General features: G+C 36.9%; 1 protein-coding gene across 4 annotated transcripts in view; it reads left to right on the forward strand.

The window, feature by feature from the left end:
- Positions 1-15: 15 nt before the first annotated feature.
- Positions 16-13993, forward strand: part of COPA (COPI coat complex subunit alpha) — a 44493-nt gene continuing 30515 nt past the window's right edge. The window contains exons 1-5 of one of the 4 annotated variants that reach the window (XM_001369587.5): positions 16-147; positions 4102-4215; positions 5129-5202; positions 12042-12122; positions 13767-13843. In XM_001369587.5, coding sequence (XP_001369624.1) covers positions 108-147; positions 4102-4215; positions 5129-5202; positions 12042-12122; positions 13767-13843 — 386 coding nt within the window. In that variant the 5' untranslated portion in view covers positions 16-107. Of the gene's footprint in view, positions 148-403; positions 427-1183; positions 1395-4101; positions 4216-5128; positions 5203-12041; positions 12123-13766; positions 13844-13993 lie in introns of those variants that run through there. The other 3 variants (XM_016430275.2, XM_007481644.3, XM_056816158.1) reach the window with 3 other exon arrangements.

Raw genomic sequence — 13993 nt, forward strand, 5'->3', positions numbered from 1 at the left:
TAGGGCGCTTCCGGCTGCGGCTGTGGGGCGGTGCTGACGTGGAGGAGACCCGGTGGAGTCGGCGGCCGCCACAGTCGAAGTCGGGGCCGGGTTTAGGGCAGGTGACAATGCTGACCAAATTCGAGACCAAGAGCGCGCGAGTCAAAGGTGGGGAGGAAGGGAAAGACAAGGGTCCCGGGGTCGGGACGGAGGTGTGGCGGCTGATAGGGCGACTTCACCAGAGGTGGGGGGAAGGGATCGGAGAGGCCTGAGGGGTATCGGTCTGGGTCGGCCTGGTAGGAGAGGGAACTCGCGTGATTCCTGGTGTTTTCCCCACCCCCTTTATAAGCTCTGACCCCCTTTTATTACGTCCTCGTCCTTCGCCCATCCCCCAGACCCCTAGGTACTTTCGCTATCCAGAACGCTCTCCTCCATCAGTAACGTATTGTGAGTGGATTGCTTATCTGTGACTGTTTGATTCTCTATTAGAATTTAAGCTCTTTGAGGGCAAAGATTGCCTCATATTTGTTCTTTTTTATGCCTTAGCGCTTAGCAGTGGCACAGAGTAGGCACTTAGTGCAACCTAAGTAGGTTGGTAGAACTTTCCACCATCCTCAGTCCCCTAGGATTTCCCTTCCCATTTTTCATTCTCCCTAGACATCCCAGGGCTATTAATGAGGGTTGTTAGATTACTAACCTCCATGTAATTTTGTTTTCCTTTTGATTTCTCTAAAGTAAAATGAGGGACAGGGTCACTTGCCAGCTCCTACCCAATGTCTTGCAGAGATTTGGTCTTTCTGTATCTTCAAGCCTCTTTTTAATGTGTCTAAAATAAGTAGTTCTTGGGTTCTGAACTCTCATTTTGTTTTTGTTTTTCTACTCGAATCAGGGACTTTTTAGGAATGAGGACTTTAGCAATTGTGCTATTCCTACACCATTTTGTGCATCATGATCTCTTCAGTCCCCAGACTATTTTATCTCTCCACCTTTAGAGGCAGTTGGTGTGTAAAAGGACAGAATGCTGGGACTGAAAATAGGAAAGATCTGAGTCCAAATCTGACTGTATAACTCTTAAGCAAGTCATTTAACCTCTGATTGTCTCAGTTTCTTCATCTGCATAATGGGAATGACAATAGCACCTACCTCAAAGAGTTGTTGTGAGGATCAAATGAGATAATTTGTAAAAAACATTTAGCACACAGTGCCTGACACAGATGGCACTGTAGAAATGCTTTTTTCCTTCCCTCACCTCTCTTTATGCCTGAACCCTGAAACCTGAAGACTTTTTATAAAAAGTGGCAGAATACAGGAATGAGAAGACAAAGGGTATGCTTCAGAGGAAGAAAAAACTAAAGGAGTAATCTCTGCAAGGATTTGATTGAAAATCAAATCACATTTTTTAGGTTTGGTAAGAGGTGAGATTATAAAGAATCTTTCTTAGTTTCTTAGGTTCTTAACAAAGATCTCAGTCATCTTAAAATAAATATATTTGAAGTTTTTCTGTGACCTTGGGTGGTAAGGAGTTAGTGATAGGAAAATAGAGAATATTCTGAACAAAATTAACTGTTGCAAGAATATTTGCAGGATTAGAAAGTATAGGAATGGGAGGGGGCAGTTGGGTAACTCAGTGGATTGAGATCCAGGCCTAGAGATGGGAGGTCCTAGGTTCAAATCTGGCCTCAGACACTGACCAGCTGTGTGACCCTGGGCAAGTCACTTGATCCCCATTGCCTAGCCCTTACCACTCTTCTGCCTTGGAATCAATACACAGTATTGTAAGTAAGGGCCTATAAAAAATAAATTAATGAATGAATAAATTAATTAATTAAAAAGAAAAGAAAGTATAGGAATGGGTTGGCACAGTGGATAGAGCTCCAGGCCTAAAGCCAGGAAGACACAAATTCAAATTAGGCCTCAGACACTTCCTAGCTGCCAGGCCTGGAGCCAGGAGGTTCAAAATGTGGCCTCAAACACTTCATAGCTTTGTGACCCTGGGCAAGTTACATAACCCTAATTGCCTAGCCCTTACTGCTCTTCCATCTAAGGTATGGGCTTTAAAAAAAGCACAGAACCATTGATGTATAATCAGGAGCTCTGTAGAAGAAATTTTAAGTAGAAATTCCCTGACCAAAATGGTCAATTCTTATATTGGTTATTTGGCAATGGGCAAACCATCTGTCCCACAAAGGCCTTAGTTTCTGGATAATGAGAGTTAAAATGTAACTATTTGACTTCTCTGTAAAAGGTAGAATGGAGAGATAATAGATTGTTAATATCTGCTCCTCTCCACCTATTACAGCACATTTTGTGTTCTATCTAAATTGGTTTACTTGCTATTCTTAATACATAGTATTATATCTCTTACCTTTGTGCCTTTATACTGGCTGCTTTATTTGAATGTTTAACTCTCCTTTGATTAATGGAACCCCTCACTCCATTCAAAGCCTGCTCACATAGCATTGCTTTCAATAGATTGTTTTTGATTCTCCTGTATTAGTATCTGCTCCCTCCCTTCCCTCACTTTGTATTTATTTTGTCATATGCTGTGGTTACTCTTCTGTCAATATATTGCTTTCCACAGTAAAATGAAAGTTTCTTGAGGACAAGTATTATCTTCTTTTATATTTTTTATCCCCAGCACCTAGAACAGTACAAGCACTTGATAAATGCTTATTTGTGGATTGATTACACATATATGTATGTATCACATAAGAAACATGATCTATCTGGAACTTTCAAACCTATTTGTAATAATCTACATTATAAAAGATATCCTTACATACATACCTATTATACAGTCATAAATTCACCACAAGATTATCAAACAAGTTCAAATAGACATCTTTATCCAAAAAGATATTAATAGAATGTACTGTTGGACAAAATCTAATATAACTAATTTTTATAAGAAAATATAAAGCTTATTACTTAAGTTCAAAAACATCACCCTCACACATTCAAGATGGAAGAAAGACTGGCTAAGTCAATAGTTCTCTTAATTTAGATCTTGGGTGTTTAATGGATTGCAGGCTCAATATGATGAGTCAGTGGTATGATATAGTGGCTTAAAAACTTGGGAATTGAGGCAGCATTGAGAGGTATAATGTCCATCATGAAAGTGGTAATCCTGCTATTCCTAATGCTCAGATTTCATAGAATATTGTGGTCCTATCTAGATGCCACATTGTAAGAATGACATTTATAAGCCAGAGAGCATCCAGAGGAAATGAAGGAGTATATGATGACCAAGTGAAGGAATTGGGGATATTTAATATGGAGAAGAGACGATTTAGGGAGGATATAATAGCTACTTCAACTCTTTGATTCTTCGCCTCTTTTCCTCAGAAAGCAAAACTTGAAGCAGCAGGTTGATGAGACAAAATTGAGGCAAATTGGCTTGACATAATGAAACATTTCAAAACTGTTAGAGCTGACAAAAAGTGAAATGAAACAATCTGCAGGGATCTAAAAAATACTATCCACAAGCAGAGAATAAACTGTGGGAGTAAAAACACCAATGAAAAGCAACTGCTTGACTACAGGGTTGGAGGGGATATGACTGAGGAGAGACTCTAAATGAACACTATAATGCAAATTCCAACAACAGGGAAATGGGTTCGAGTCAAGAACACATGTGATAACCAGTGGAATCGTGTGTCGGCTATGGGAGAGGGAAAGGTGGTGGGAGGGGGGGAGGGGAGGAAAAGAAAATGATCTTTGTTTCCAGTGAATAATGTATGGAAATTACCAAATAAAATAATGTTTAAAATTAAAAAAAAAGTGAAATGAATTCCTTAGAATTGGAATTCCCCTCTGTAGAGGTCTTAAAGACAGAATGATCACTTAGGTTATTGTAGGAGCCATTCCAGATCAAGGATGTGGTAGACCAGATGACCTCTGATGTCCATTCCAAGCTAAAACTCTAGGATTCTGAGATGCATTGATTTCTACCGGGAGAGCTTCAAATTCTATAGGGAATTAAGATTTATTTTTCTGAGTGAGAAGGAGTGTTCTTTATCTGATTGGCAAGCATAAGTTGCAGTGAAATTTGAGGACCAAGCAACACAAATCATTGGGAGCTTGACCTATGGGGCCTATCTTATTATATGTCATTCTTCCCAGGACTCAGCTTTCACCCCAAACGACCCTGGATCTTGACTAGTCTTCACAATGGAGTTATCCAGCTGTGGGATTACCGAATGTGTACCCTAATTGACAAATTTGATGAGCATGATGGTAAGAGAATAAATTCCAAAAGAGTCTATGTACCTTCTTAAGAAAATATTTTTCTAACTGTATTTCAGTATAATTGATTTCCTTTGTAATTCAATGCATTTTATTTCATTCCTTACTCAGAGAAGTGACTAGTAGACATTAGAGTGCAAAAGTTGTCCAAGGCACAAAAAAAAAAGAATTAAGAACCTAGCCTATTTTAAAGAGAGGTTTATAAAAACCAACCTATTTAAGAAATATTTTCTAGGGATGATTGTACTTCAAATTTCAGGGGATCTGTGACTTTTATTTAACCTGAGAGGTCCCTACAGAGTATAATGGAAAGTTGGAGTTGGGTGGGACCTGGCTGCAGATATTGCTTATTACCCTACTTATCTTTGTGTTGGTAAGCAAGTCATTTAGCCTCTCTTAACCTTAATTTTCCCATTTATAAAGTGGGAATAATATTCATACAAGTACCTACCTTGAAGATTTGTTGTGATCCGATGAGATAATGTAGGTAAAATGCTTTAACATCTTACAGTATTTTTAAAAAATTATTTGCTGTTATTTAAATGTTAGCTCTTATTAGTTTTACTCTTTCTACCAACATAGATCTGAGCTCATCTTAACCCTCTTAACCTTTACAATTCTTAACCATGTTTTTCTGCAAAGTCTGAGACATTAGAGAACTTCTCTGGCTCATTTAGTATTTTGTAGATTCCAGTGTAGCACTTGTGACTGACCATCTATTGTCACTTACTCATATTCAGAAAATCACTTGAACTTAATTCCTTTGGGATTAAAAAGGCTTGGAAAAGGTAATGGTTTAGACAGGACTCTGTTCTATTGAATAGGGATTTTTCTGGAAGGGAGACATTTATAACTCCTTTAACATATTTTCTGCTCTCTCTCTGTTCTACTACCACCTCATTAGGTCCTGTACGAGGCATTGACTTCCACAAACAGCAACCACTGTTTGTCTCTGGAGGAGATGATTATAAGATCAAGGTAGAGTGAACATGATCTGGGGAAAATCAGCAGAATTTGGGAAGGTTGGGAACAGTAGGAGGAATAAGGACAACTCACTTAACTGAATATCCAACTTCTGGCAACCTGAAGTAGCAGGGAGGCAGCTGTAAGCCATGAAATAAATGAAGAAGACATGAACCATAAATAGTTTACCCACAGTTATTCACACAATAAAGTACTTTTCTTTGTAGGTTAGGCAGGGCCACCATCAGTTCATTAAATTATAGCAATAAGACACAGCAACAATGATTAATTCAGTAATTAACTCAATTTAATCTGTATTGCATATTGCATATACATATTAATAATTTTAGAGAATACAAATTCATAAAGAAGACACAATGTAATGCTCAGACACCAAGGAGGAAAAAATATTATAACTAATGATGGATGTGACAGCATGAGATAAAAGAAATAGAGTTCTTAATGCAGTGCCTGGCAGATATTAAGCACTTAATAAATGCTTGTTGATTGATTAGAAAACACTTATTTTCTGCCCCCCCCTTTTTTTGTATAACAGACCTAGTCCATTTCACATAGGATCAATAGCCCTATGCATTTTAGTAGCTTACATTTTAATAATTTATGTTCATAATAGTGATCTTGGGGTGGGTAGGTAACAAAATGTGTTGAGCACCAGGCCTGAAGTCAGGAGGGGCCTGGGTTCAAATATGGCCTCAGAAACTTCCTAACTCTGGGACCCTGGGCAAGTCACTTAACCTTAATTGCCTAGCCCTTACCACTCTGCTGCCTTGGAACCAATATTTAGTATCAATTCTGTTATAATTAAAATTAGGTTTCTAGTAATAAAGTACTATATTTTTATGAGGTTTATTAAGATTAAAAATATAAAGAAAATACAAAATAAGAAAGCACGTGCCTAGGAGGGTCGAATGGCCCATTCACTTACACTACAGAGATGTGTGTCCCTGGAAGAGCAAGCAGGAAGAGAGAGCCCCAGAAGACTTTACAGCCAGTTTAAATAGAAGTTTTGATCTTGCCCAGATAGGGATCTCAGTAAGATTAGAGGGCATCTCGGGAACTAGAGCAAGGACTTCTGGGGGTTGAAGTCCATAGTTCAAATCTCCTTTTTTACATTTCCTCGTATGATTGTTTGGAAAAAAGAATTTCCCCAAAGGATCATGAAAACATAATTAACTTAAAGATTACAATAATGTGAGGATAAGAGGAAAAAAGAACAAAACCAATAATTGCTGGACGCATTAACAAAAAGCCAGTTAAGGGGCAGTCACCTTTGGCATGAAAGTATAGATACAAATAAATGTTCAATCAACCACACCCAAAGTTCATTCTTGATCTTCTTGTGCAGCTTATGGTCCAGAGGCATCTTCGTGGTGTCTTCTCAAAGCAGTTCAGTTTCTGGATTCGGAGAGGTAGCATCTTTCTTTACCTAAAATTCTTCTTAAGAGGAATTTAAACTTTGCAATTTAAAATAATATTTTTTACATTTCCCCTTTAAAAGGGTGATTGAAAAACACAGGATCACTTAGGGATGCATGGCTGAGTTATGAGGTATATGAACCAATTGGTAAGAGAAATTAAAAAGACATCAGAAAAATCCAAATAAAAAAGAAAATTACTGGATGAAAATATAGACTATCAAAGTCTTATGTGTAAAAATTCCAAGTAAAGGAAAAGTAAATCTATAACAGGTCCTTGAATCAGGGCCCAATTAAAATGATCTAAGCAATGATTCATTTACCCAGTCAGTAGCCAGGACTACAGAAAGTTACCACACTATGAAAGACAGAAAAGGGACCAGATTATAGGAGCCAAGTTTGAGGATACTCATCTGTATTTTCAGAGTGAGTGTGGACACAAGGAATGTTAAACATAGCAACCTCGAGTCTTCACACTAGGTTCAAGTCCTTTGTATTGGCTTGGAAGTGCATTAGTCCATCCTGGATTGGTTTATCTTTGACCCTATGCAGTGGCTCTTTTGTGTATATCTTGTCCTGGAATCAGAATCATTAAGTAAAGTCCCATAAATTTTTTTTAAACAATTAGTGGCATCATTTTTATAGTCTCAAGCTTTTGGGGCATGCATTGACATTATAGCAAATGTATTTTAAACTTATATTACTGCTAAATCAAAAAGTTAAAGAAAACCTTAATACTGGTGGCATATGCTTCAAATATAAAAAGGAGAGAAAAATAAAAAACTTAAATAGTATATTGTACATGTAAGAAAAATACAATAAAAGAGTTTTAAAAATTCAAAAATGTAGCTTATAATCATTGACACACTGTGTCAGCTAAGAAAATATAGAACACAAGGCTTTCTCACCAAAAATGTGATCCATTTCCTCTTCATATCTGGCCATGATCCACTGTGAATCTCACAAGGTAACAGTTTTTTGTTGTTGTTTTTTTAAAAGAACAGTATTACAAATATGTAGATATCAATATCCCCCAAATTCTCAATAGCCCAGTTAATTACAATAGCAAACAAACACTCTATCATTTTTCACTTAAGTTGCTGTATGGCATTTTTTAAAAAGCCTATGAATTGATGGATATTTGTCACAATTTTTTTACAATCATAGCAAATCTTTCAACCTTGGTAAACATTTTTAAACAAAGTAAAACTCCTTTTGGGTTTAGAAGAACATCATCAAGAATCTAGATATCATTCTAGTGGAAGTTAAGTAGTAAGCTGAAGTTATAAATGAGGGGTGCTCCTATTTTGGAGGCTTCTAGGGGTACATACCCTGGGATTAACTGCCCAACTTCCATTCACATTTTTAGAAATGCAGGAAGGTTGAGGGTTATAATTGTATTTCACTTCAGCTACTAGAATGGGCCTTAACACCTCGTGTTAGGGGCAGGCAAAAATGACCAGAGATTGTTAAGAAAATTTCTAAAAGTTATGTCTAAAGAACCCTTAAAATCAATTGAGATAGACACTTCCCAGCTGTGTGACCCTGGGCAAGTCACTTGACCCCCATTGCCTAGCCCTTACCACTCTTCTGCCTTGGAGCCAATACACAGTATTGACTCCAAGATGGAAGGTAAGGGTTTAAAAAAAAAAATCAATTGAGATATTTAGCACATTAAATTTTCCAAAGGTGGTTGTAGCACTTTTCTGATGGCAGTCTATCTATCCTCTCTGTGACAATTTACAAAATCAAAAATAGAAAAGCTATTTTTTTTTAATATGGGCTTATTCAATGTTTGTTCAGTATGGTCATAGGGGAAAAGCAACAGAATTTAACAGTAGTTAAAACTCAATACATTAAAATGATTCAGTGTAACAGAATGGTACGGAATGCAGTAATATATGAATTTAAAATCACAAAGTTAAACCTTAAACAAAACAATCAGCAAAATGCAATAGAAATATAGGGATTTTTATAAAATATGGAGTCTGAAATGCCTTAAAAATATAACCTTCAGTCTCTTTAAAGTTCCTTGGCTTTTTTTTTATCCATTTAGATGCCCATTGTCAGAAGGCAGATTGGTAATGGTTAGGCAATGGGGTTTAAGGGAACTGTCCAAGCCTACACCACCAGGAAGTGTCTCAGGCCAGATTTCAACCTAAGACCTCCTGTCTCTAGGCCTTGCTCTCAATTCTTGAGCTGCAGAGTTTCCTCCCCATAGTAAGAGTGGATTTTAGGATTTTCAAATTTGGCTAAAAAGTTGCAGGAAGCTGAAATTTTCCCCTGGATCACATGTGGTTAAAGAAAAGGATCAATTCAGTGAAAAGATATCCTCTTAAAGTAGCCATGCTTTAAGTTCCTGTTTGGAAAAGTTTCTTCCTTCTTTCCCTTTCTTCCCTCCTGTGATCCCTTGCCCCCCAGTCCATGTGGAGGGGAATCGTAGCCTAAGGGAAAATTATCCCCGGTTTTTTTTTTTTTTACCAGCTGATAGAAATGAGTCCTGGGCCTAGGATGATGAGCGATCTACTCTGAGGCTAGAGTTTGCTGGACAGGCGGGCAGAGGGTCACCAGGTGATCGAGATCTGGGTCAAACAGGTCTGGTCGCTGGGAACAGGAGCTTAGCCTGGGCAGGAAGGGCTGGACTGAGACCAGGTGAGCGCAGGGTAGGCAGGGCCAGGACAGGAACACAGGGAAGCCCGAGATAAGTTAAGAGGCTTGCTAAAAAGGCTTGGAGAAATGCGGCTTAGAAATCATTATCTAGGCTATTTTTTTTTTTTGAGAAGTTCTTTTGTCCCATTAGGTTGCCAACTGTTACAATTAAAATTGGGTTTCTAGTATTATATTTTTATGAGGTTTATTAAGATTAAAAATATAAAGAAAATACAAAATAAGAAAGCACATGCCTAGGAGGGCCAAATGGCCCAATCACTTACACTTCATCATGAGAGATGTGTGTCCCTGGAAGCACAAGCAGGAAGAGAGAGTCCCAGTAGGCTTTACAGCCAGTTTAAATAGAAATTTTGATCTCGCCCAGGTAGGGATCTCAGTGAGATTAGAGGGCATCTCGGGAACTAGAGCAAGGACTCCTGGGGATTGAAGTCCGGGGTTCAAATCTCCATTTTTACATTTCTAAGTCCAAAGATAAAAATTTTAAAAATAAATAAAAATTAAAAAGTAAGATTTAGTGATTTAGGGGGAGAAAATTGCCAACATGGAATTCTTTATTCCCTGTTAGTTTTATCCAAAAAGGTGAGTCAGAAGAGGAAATTAAGCAAATGGTTAAATCACTGCCAACCCAATGGACCTATAGGACTTGATAGTTTGAGGAATTTAAAGGAATGCTTCAGTCAGGAAATACTAAAATCCTTCACTTTCTTCAAGGCAATTGTTAGCATTTTTTCACTCTTCAGACTACCTCATATTAATATGGTATAAAACTTAAGAATCAGGGGGACCCAAGTTTGAATCCCACCTTTGGCATTTATTAGCTGTATGAGCATGGACAGGTCTTGGGCCTTTTGACCTTCAGTTTTCTGATCTGTGAAAATGGGATGTTAACATTTGAAGTATCCATCTCATAGACATGAGACTGGGAAGATAATGTCTATTAAGTGCTTTGCAAATCTTAAAGTGCTATTTAAATGGCAGCTTTTAGAGTGAGTGTGTGTGTGCGCGTGCGTGTGCGTGCGTGCATTTCTAAGACCTATAACATTACCTTACACATAGTAGATGCTCTATCAGTCATTACACATCAAGTGCTTACAGTGTAATTGAATTATACATGCCAAGCAAAGAATGAAAATACTTATGTCTTCTGAAATTTAAATTTTGAATTTCATATAAACATTGAACTGCCCCCTTGTGGGACCAAAAAACATAAAATGTGAAGGTCCTGATTGTGCTATCTTTTTCAGGTTTTACCCCAACTCATAATTTAAAATTTCCAGTCAGTATTGAACATGGGTAACAGTCATTAAAAATGGTTTATAAAGTGAGTGTGTGAAAGTATAAATATCTGTACATCTTTCATCAAATTAAAGGTTTTAAAAAGTGTCAGTATAAGGCATTCTGATTTCCTTTGAATTATATGCTATATTCTTTGTTGAGTTATATTTATAAATGGCCTTATTGCCCGAGATAGATTGAGTTTTGAGGGCTCTGGTGGTTTGGGAGAAAAGGGCCCGATAATATACTGATGAGAGAGAACATTAGGAAGGAGTATGCTATTGAGTCTTGGGTAGATACTTCATCCTAAAGTTTTAGTGTTTTTAAAGTGTTTGTTTGTTTTTTTATTCTGTGTTATACTCATTTTTTTCATCTCTTTTATTTCCCAAAGACTCCTTACTTCCTCTATCCTCCCTCTTGGAACAACCCTCTCCTCACCTCTATCATCCTCACCTTAATTCCTAACCCCTACCCCCTCCATAAACAAATAAGTACTGTCAGGCAGAACCAATCAACATATTGTTTGAAATGTCTGAAATTATATGCCTTGTGCTATATCATTCAGTTTTCTGAAGTCACTGCATTGATCTAAAATTCTAAAGTTTTTCAGTGATATTTTCCTTTACATCATTATGGTTATTGTATAAGTTGCCTTCTAGGCTCTGGTAATTTTGCTTTGGATCAATTCAAGCAAGTTTTTACAGATTTTTCCAAATACTTCATATCTGCCATTTCTTACAGCATTATAATCCTTTAAATGAATTGATAGACTGTGAAGTAAGCAGAATCATCAGGAAAGCAGTAAACATCATATAAATGGGGGGGGGGGGGGTGGACTCTGAATGTGTAATTGGCCTCAAAGAAAAGATGAGCATATGATCCTCCTTTCATGTAGGCATGAGTAATTATAGGTACAGATATTGCATAAACTGTTAGACTCAGTTGATGTGTTAGTTTCATTAAGCTGTTCTGTTTTTCCTTTTTTATTCTTTGTTACAAGGAATAGCTCTTGGGGAGGGAAGGGGAAAGAATAGTGATATTACTGAAGAACACAGAAGAATAAATTATTGGCAACTTTTTAAAAAAGAGAACAATTCGTTCATAAATCACAATTTGTTCAATTACTTCTATCCATGGATACCTACTTTTCTAGTTCTTTACTACTTCGAAAAGTACTGCTTCAAATATTTTCTTTCTACATTAATCAAAGAATTAATTCTCCAGATAAAGGAAATACTTCTTCATCTCTGAGGTCCTCAGATTTTATTGTTGTTCCTCCTCTCTAGTTTCCCTGAGATGACCTAATATGCCCTTTGAGGGCTTCTGTCGACTTCCTCCATTTCTTCTTCAATTATAGTTACTAGACTGACTCAAAAATGTAAGAAAATAAGGTCAAAGATCTTGGGAAACTTGAACTCCAGTATTGGATATCTAGCAAGAGAGTTTTGTCTTGGTTGACTTTTTTTTTTTTAGGTCTGGAATTACAAACTTCGGCGCTGTCTGTTCACGTTGCTTGGACACCTAGATTATATCCGTACCACATTTTTTCATCATGTGAGTATCTACAACACCCCTGTTTTTGAAACATTTGTCTATTGCTTCCCACACAGGAGTCTACCACCCAAACACTTTAAAGAGATTATGCTTTGTTAGCAAAATGAGCAGTGTTTGAGCAAAATCTCTTACTCTTCAGCTTTGCTCAAATTACTATAATGTATTTGATTCTCTTGCCACCCACTTTTCTTCTGCAGAAGGAATAATCAAGGTTGTATTTATTTCTTATTATTCATACCGAAACAGTTCTCATTCAAGGAAGCAGTGGGAATTTGATTTGGACCTGCCAACTTTGAAAGAAAAAAAAAATCTGTAGGGTAATCTCATGTCATTTTATTTATTTATTTTAGATTTTAGATGATTTCCTCAATGTTCTTTTTAGCCCTGTGATTTCATTAAAAAACATTTTGGAAATGTGAATAGGATAAAGGAAAAGGCAACTGAGACATGCAAGTAATAACAATTCTTGTTAAAATAGTCTAGGAATTCATGCAAAAAGAATAATTTGTCATTTTCGTACTTTGAGGGGGAAAATGCATAGTCCCTCAGTTAGAGCAGGTTATTGTGTTTGGTACCCACTTACCTTTCTAAAATTATTTCATATTTTTCTCCTTCATGCATGCTCAAGTTTCTAGCCTAACTAATCTTCTAGCTGCTCCCCTAACTCATCTTTCTTTTCCTGTCTCAGTCCCTTTTATGCCCAACAAACCTATTCATTCTTTACCACCATATCTTAGATTCTGTAACTTAATTCAAAACAATTGTTAATGCATTTCCACTCTTTAGATTACCTTGTATTTCCATGGTGTGGTAGAGAGAGCTCTAGACTTCCAGAAATGAAGACCTAAGTTTAAATCACACCTTTGACATTTACTAGCTGCATATGAGCATGGACGAGTTTCTTAACCTCTTTGACCGTCAGTTTCCTGATCTGGGAAGCAGAGATAACATTATTTGTAGTATTTACCTCACAGATTTGTTGTGAGACCCCAGTAAGTGTAATTTCTTATAAAGTGTTCTGCAAATCTTAAAGTGCTATTTAAATATAAATTTCTGTTATTATAAGTATACATATTATATCCCTCAGTAGTATCTATGCTTCTTTAGGGCAAGTATTATTATTATTATTTTTTTTTGCTTAATTTCTTAATAGTAACTAGTATAATACCTTATGCATAGTAGGTGCTTAATCAGTGAACATTTATTAAGTGCCTACTATGTAATTGAATTAATAAATGCTGGCAAGGAATGATAACACTTGTACCTTCTAATAGGAAGGCAGACACTAGAAATATTTATGGGCTGATCAATTTTTACTCATAATTCATAAAATTGCATTCTTATTAGTAGTGATAATTTCTGCCTCTTGGAATTCATCCTAAACCAGTCTCTTAAGTCCCTTTTCCATCTGTATTCCAATGTCTTATACTCTAAAAATGCTAAATCTTAAGACAAGTCTCAAGTATATAGGAAAGAAATCCCCATAGGGGTTTCAGTCCCTTGAAGTACCAGTACTCTGACTCATAGACTCAGTGCCTCCTAGTAAATATAGTAAGAATGTAGTCATTGGGGTAAACCTAGAATAATAATTAGAAAAATAATAGGTATCATATGATAAATCCCTTTTTCTGGAATATCTTTCAGGAATATCCTTGGATTCTGAGTGCCTCAGATGATCAGACTATCCGTGTGTGGAACTGGCAGTCCAGGACCTGTGTCTGGTAATATAGGAGGCAGTGATTCATTGGAGCCTTCAGCCTCTTCAGTACTTTAATCTGCTACATAATAGAGTACATCACTATCATTGTGACCCTCTTCCCAAGAGGAATATTAATTACTGATTGCAAGATGCTTAAAAATACGGAATTTTA

The sequence above is a fragment of the Monodelphis domestica genome, chromosome 2, assembly GCF_027887165.1.
Source record: "Monodelphis domestica isolate mMonDom1 chromosome 2, mMonDom1.pri, whole genome shotgun sequence".
Classification (NCBI taxonomy): Eukaryota; Metazoa; Chordata; class Mammalia; order Didelphimorphia; family Didelphidae; genus Monodelphis; species Monodelphis domestica.